The 6,991-nt window shown below is 38.9% G+C and overlaps 1 protein-coding gene across 1 annotated transcript; it reads left to right on the top strand.

Moving 5' to 3' along the window:
- The first annotated feature begins 2,302 nt into the window (after window positions 1-2,302).
- On the top strand, window positions 2,303-5,290 carry LOC145905759 (uncharacterized). The gene is made up of 2 exons (XM_082993041.1): window positions 2,303-2,318; window positions 3,352-5,290. Exon 2 carries the CDS (start codon window positions 3,574-3,576, stop codon window positions 4,300-4,302), a length of 729 nt encoding a protein of 242 aa, XP_082849167.1. The 5' UTR covers window positions 2,303-2,318; window positions 3,352-3,573; the 3' UTR covers window positions 4,303-5,290.
- Window positions 5,291-6,991: the final 1,701 nt, after the last annotated feature.

The following is a 6,991-nucleotide window of genomic DNA, read 5'->3' as shown; positions in this document are numbered from 1 at the left end:
TTCGTTCGCATGAAATTATTTTTGCGAGCAAAACTTGGCGCGAAACCTACGCGTCTGTGCGCTTGCCGCTTGCTGAAAACTTGTCTTACATTCAGCTGAACGAGAAATTAAGGGTTCAAATTTTTCACGCCTCACGAACTACGATTTACCGCGATTTCGCCAAGAAAAAACTGCCCATTGTGTGTGAAATGCTTTTCGCAAACTATGCAAAACAGCAAAACGAGAGCACTCGTGTACTGTATCACTTGACACACGAGATATACTGCTATTTTACGGGCAACGCGTGAATGTCTGAATTTAGAATGATCAGGATTGTTCACACTACAAAAAGCATGATATTAAGTTAGCTTTCACAACACTTTTATTGAAAGTAAAAAGCTTCTCCAGGAAAACAATCCGCGATTTTTAGTGAATTGGTTAAAGTGGGCGCACGCAGTATAGTCTCGACTGTGTAAATTTGCATTAGAATGGATGATAAATCCATCGCGTAAATCTGTACACAAACCCAAGTTTGTTGTTGTGATTTACAATCGATAAAACATTAAATCCGCAGGATAATTATCACGCGACGCTAACTGTGTTTTTTAATTCTTGAATGTTTATTAAACTACCTTGTCACTGCGTTTTTGGAAACTTACGTCGCGAGGAAAATATCTCAAGTGCATCCAAGCGTATGAGAAACGAGACGGCAAACACGGTGTGGCTTATTGAGGGCAAGCATTGTAAGGCAATAGCGTGCTGGGCATCAGGCAGTATTTATTCAGATTTTCAGATGGCGGTAACTAACTAATTGTGGTAGTAGGACTATGACTTATTCAGTTGTGTTTGCTGTACAATATTGTGCAATGTGCACTTGTGCGTTAGGTGCGCAGACCAGCATTTCATGAGTTGAAGGTTAACGTTTCAAGTACGAGCACATTTAGCAGGTCAGATGTTGTAAAATACAAGTTTGCAACCTGTTCCGACCTGTATGGTACACTGAGAAAACCTTATCGGCCGAAACAGTGTATTCACCTGTCTGCACCTCTCAAGTATCTGATTGTTGTATAAATGTGATCCTTTTTATGGTAAGCACCGTTGGTTTTTATGGTGGTCGTTTTCCGAAGCTTAATTAGTCTGTGCTAATAAGAGTGCTGATGGATTGATGACTTCCTGACCAGTTTTTGTAACAACATATGATAAACTACGTAGCTGCAATCGGTATGATCAGTATATATACTGGCTTCGGTATATATCAGCTGTTCTTCATCAATGCGTCGCATTCCAGGGCTTGGAGAGGTAATTAAGTATAGGATATCATCGATGGATGATGTGCTCAAAACCAACTTGTCAAAAGAAATTAAACTTTGAGAAATGCCTTTAAAAATTTGTAAACAAAAAGGTGTAAATATTCACAAGATCCTAAACGAAACGGCGTTTCGGCTTGCTTCAACCAATCCCAGTGAGCTGATTATAAATGTTGCTTCGATAATGAGAACAAATCAATCAGTCGTGATTGCGTGATTGTGTGGGTCAATGAAGTTATTCATTTCAAACATAATTGCGTTTATTTCAAACAGATTTAGTCGTTACTAAATCGGTTTATTATTAAATCTCACACTTTACCTGTTTTGTTCAATTTGGTCGCCCTATTTTCTACAATGCAGTGTTTTGACTGAACTTGTTGGCACTCCCACGCGCAAACACACCAGACCCTTTTGCCTTCTTCCATTTTACAAGTTAGCGCCAAATCTTTTCATACCAAGTAAACTTTGGAAGCACTCATGCATATAATTAAATGTAAAATATTTTGCCTTAAAACTACAACGAAAACTTTTTTCTGACTACAAGTAGAATAAATGGACAGAGTATTTATGGAATTAGTGCTACTTTTTCATTCAACCGCAGGTTATCAGTACGTTACGCCTTGCTTACTATAACGGAACAAGTGTCACATTGTTTTGCCAAATGCTTGTGTCAAAATATATCTAATATTACAAAATTATAGTAAAGAAAAGTCTAGTTTAAGGTAATGTTTAGTGCAAGCAAAACAAAGAATTTCAATATGATGGCGCAACAGCGCGCAACGCAGTGAAGAACGTTTAATAACTTCCTTTTCCGAAAGCTAGAACGCTCGTGTTGCAGCAAGTCGCCAAACTGAGTGAAAGGGTTGAAGCCAACTGTGTGAACGAAAGGAAAAGGAAAGCAGAATGTGTAATAAGCATATGGAGCTTTGTATATCAGTGATTTAATGAGCATCAAAAACACTCTGTGAAACAACTGATGATAAATATATTAAATTGGAAAGTGACGTGACCAGTGTGAAAAAAAATATGCAGGTGGATTATGAGAGATAAAAAAATTATATTTTAACAACATAATATTGGGTTTAAAATACTTATGTGAAAGACGCAGCTAATATGCTGTTAATTATCTTAATTTAGGTAGAAGTTTCGAACACGAACTGCGTTCATCATCATTACTATTGAACGAATGAGCTGCATGAACGGGCTGAATCAAAACACAGACAGAAACACGTCACGGCCACATCACGTGACAACAGCACCAACAACTCGGCAGCGACGTCATCAGTTGATATATGTCAAGCTGTAGTGGGGACCTAAACGTTAAAAGGTAGAGAGGTTTGGATCTGTCGTCTATGTTCAAATGATGGTTTCCATAGATGGTTGCTGACCTTACTTTCAGCCGTAGTTGAAGGATGGTGCTCCTTCATGCGAACCGCAAGGTTGCGCGTAGTCTCACTAATGTAAGTAGCCCCCCAGAAGCACGTAAGATGGTAGACAACATTGCAGCGGTGGAGAAGCTGTTGCTTGTCTTTGAAGCTGAAGAGTTTGGAAATGGATCATGCGCAACTCGACGGGGGAGATACTGCGTCTATTTAATGAAATGTATCAATTAACGTTTTCCTGTGGGGTTACTTATATTAGCGGTTCGCATGAAGGAGAATCATCCTTCAACTAAGGCTGAAAGTAAGGTCAGCAACCATTTATAAAAACCATCATTTGAACATAGACGACAGATCCAAACCTCTCTACCTTTTAACGTTTAGGTCCCCACTACAGCTTGACATATATCAACTGATGACGTCGCTGCCGAGTTGTTGGTGCTGTTGTCACGTGATGTGGCCCTGACGTGTTGCTGTCTGTGTTTTGATTCAGCTCGTTCGGTTGTATGTCTACCTCAGTGCTCTGCTGCATGCAGCTCATTCATTCAATAGTTATGATGATCACCGCAGTTCGTGTTCGAAACTTCTACCTAAATTAAGATGATTAACAGCATACTAGCTTTGGCTTTCATATTCAACATATTATTGTTTCGTACATATCTGCAGTAGTGTCGATTTTTTTGCAGGAAAGTCTTACAAACTGTTAGATAAATCTGCATACATTTGTGGTTTCGGAATCATTCCTCCTTCACAGCAGAAGAAATTCGAAAAAGGAAAAAATCAAAGACATACAACAACCAACACAGGCTATAACTACAACTAAAAAGGAAACCCTCCAAGCAACGATATACACACAAGAGAATATCCACGCAACGATTATTTCCAGTTGTTCAAATAAACTGTTTGTCATGGAAAGTCATCAAGAAAAACGGAAACCAAAAGAAGAGAAAAAGAAAAGACCGTTCAGGTGTAACATTTGCGAAAAATGCTTTAGATATGCACCGGAATTGAAAATTCACAAACGCATTCATACTGGAGAAAAACCTTTCAAGTGCACATTTTGCACTAGAGAATTCACCCAGAAAGGTCATCTAAGTATACACGTTCGAACTCACACTGGAGAAAAACCATTCAAGTGCACATTTTGTTCAAAAGGATTTACCGAGAAAACTCAAATGAGAATCCACGTTCGAATTCACACTCGAGAGAAACCCTTTAAGTGCGGATTATGTTCAAGAGAATTCACCCAGAAAGGTCATTTAAATGCGCACATTCGAACTCATACTGGAGAAAAACCATACAGGTGCGATATTTGCGAAAAACTCTTTAGAACCCCGGGGGACCTCAGAATGCACAGACGAATTCACACTGGAGAAAAACCATTCAAGTGCACATTTTGTTCAAGGGAATTTACCCAGAAAACTCATCTGAATACGCACGTTCGATTTCACACTGGAGAGAAACCCTTTAAGTGCACATTTTGTTCGAAAGTGTTCACGAGAAATAATTATTTAAATGACCACGTTCGAACACATACTGGAGAAAAACCTTACAAGTGTAAAATCTGCGATAAGGATTTCAGCCTTTCATGTAATTTAACAAAACACTTTCGAACTCACTTCGGACAAAAATATTGAATTGAGCTTTCATTCTCAAAATGCACTTGATGATGGACGCAGTCGTGTTCGAAAAGTTTGCACATAATGACAGCATAGTAAGATTTGGCTTTTTTGTTTAAATTAATTGATGTGGTTCTGCAATTAGATGAAAATTATCACCATGTAATACCACAAACCTTCACACAAATTTTGACCATCATTAGCCTAAGTTTTTTTCTGTATAAGGCTAATCAGCCAAGCACTGAGTAATGACTGATGATATATCATTGTTGTTTGTGATTATGTAGATACTGACCATGTACATTATCGAAACCAGCACGTCAAACCTTTGTACTCACGAGTGTGCAACTTTTATCACGGTTATTGTGTTATAGAGGTTTGATTTTGGTCTAAATGTTATGAACACATGCGGTTCATATTCGTGAACCAGCAAATCTAACTATAAAACATGCGTTAACATTCGAACCCACACTAGAGAAAAACCTTTTCGATGCGAGATTTGCGATAAACTGTTTGGAACCGCGTCTGAAGTCGAAATTCACAGACAAATTCATACTGTATATAAACCCTACAAGTGCACATTTTGTTTGAAAACTTCCAGTAAAAAAGGCATCCACACGGACACATTCAAACTCTTACTGGAAAGAAACTAATTAAAAGCAGCATAAGAAATAATTCAAAAGAACAAACAAAGCACGTTTCATAAAATTTTACAAGTACTGATTTTTTTTTTTTGACCGCACCGGGATTTGAACTCAGGATATCCTGGGCACGAATCCCGATCAGGTTTTTTTCTTGGTATATGGGTCGGGCGCTTGACCAATGCTGCCAATCACCCGCCAAGTACTGATTTGGTACCAACAATTACGCAAATGAGCGCAATTGCCTCCAATGTTCAAAGGTTGAGTCTCGCGTGTCTCCTTCCTTGTTATGTTCTCTCTTCTTTGGCGTTATTATTTATGATAGCGTATATGTTTTGTCAGACTGTTTTGTTATAGTGCTGATTCTATATATAATTCTTGGTAGATTTTATTATTTATTTTAACTAAACGTTACGAAACAAACAAAGGGTTTGCGACGAAACAGATGAATCATAAAAAAGGTGTTTTTGTGACGCAGTGCTTTTTGTTACGTAACATATTTGGGAAGTTTCACGATTTTTGTGGTTTGTTGTACGTTCCCTTAGGAGGAAAATATGTTAGGCCCCTTAAAGGGCAAAAATATGCCGGTGCGTTAGAAGAAAGAGATCGGAGTCTTTGTAGTGAGAATCGTGGTATATGATGCCTCATGTTCGGGGAAACAATACATACACAGTATTAATATTTAGTAGACTAACGTTCACAAGTCCGGTACGAAGAAGAAAGCAATTTGTTTTTTTCCTTTCACGCATGTGGTTTGGTAGCAAATTCTATAATGCGGCGTCCTTAAACCAACACGTTCTGGGAATTTTTGCCAAGAGTACCAGCCCACGTTTAGGCCCCATATCAGTATTAAATCCCCCAAATCAAGTTTTGAAGGCCATCAACATTAATACACATACTGAGTGATTTGCTTGTTTGCCAACCACAATTCCTGCGGTCGGTGTCCCATGAAGATCTACTGGTACTATTTCAAGAGAAAAAATTCATTGCAGCTGCATCGGACAAGACACAGCAAGGATCTGAGGAGCCTCTAGGAGAATCTTATGTCCTGTAGGATGGCAAAAACAGTCCATGGGGGCAACCAAAGCAAATTTGCAATTGCGTAGAAAGGGGTTGGGGCCAATAATAAATTGCAAATTGGATGAGGTTTTTGTGATTCATTTTTTCGCAAAACCAACTTCCATTTTTTGAAATAATGTTAATAAAAATAAAAATAATGTCAGACCAGGGGGCGAAAAGCTATGAACACTTGAACATTTTGGTGCTTTTTAAACTAACTTTTTCACAGCACCCAGTACCAAATGACTAGCTGAATAGCTCGAAACATGCACTAAAACTGCAGCAAACACGCTGAGAATCGCTCCGGCAACAGCACGTGACTCCCTGCTCATTCAACCATAAATTTGGCCCCAGTGCATCACCGGTTTCCTTGTGACATCACTGGGTTTCTCTATGACAGGGGAGTACAAGACGGGCATTCCCTGCGGGCGAAACTTTTGTTAAGAAATACTGATATGCGGTCTTCAGTACATCATGCACTTAAACAACAACAGTCGAACCCGTCGAACGCCAGCAAACCATGTGGCCAGAAGCTACAACCTCTAAGTTCCTGCCAAACCCCGCGGGAGAGCGAGTCGGGCCCGATCAGTCAACACAAGCTTGTGAGTCGTATGCTGTAAACAGCGCGTCGCAAAAATAAGTTGCTCATTACAGTAGCGACATATATGTGAAATTGGTGGAAATGTTACGTATAACGGTTGTGCTGTAATTGAAAATGCATTTTTACCATGTTTGTGTTTGTCGTCGATGTTTGTCGCAAAAGGTTTGGTCAATTCCTACATTATCGCCATTATATTTGGAAATAAACTTTTTTTTTTTACCTTTTGCACATACGTTTGTGTTTGTCCAAGATAAGGTTTTAGTTTATGTACTGCGACATCCCACAACTTGTTTAGTGTGTGCTTTTCGGCCGAAACCGAAACTTTTTTACTGCATGTAACGCTGAGTTTAGAAAAGGTTAGAATCATTTTTTAAACTGTACGAATGTGTTCGTTTCATTTGTTTAT

The sequence above is a fragment of the Ascidia mentula genome, chromosome 6 (genome assembly GCF_947561715.1).
Source record: "Ascidia mentula chromosome 6, kaAscMent1.1, whole genome shotgun sequence".
In the NCBI taxonomy this organism is placed as follows: Eukaryota; Metazoa; Chordata; class Ascidiacea; order Phlebobranchia; family Ascidiidae; genus Ascidia; species Ascidia mentula.
Note: the sequence above shows the minus strand (reverse complement) of the source record. Positions and strands in the feature narration are given on the sequence as shown.

Excerpts from the sequence above, each read along its gene's own strand:
- LOC145905759 (XM_082993041.1), top strand. The coding sequence starts at position 3,574 with ATGGAAAGTCATCAAGAAAAACGGAAACCAAAAGAAGAGAAAAAGAAA.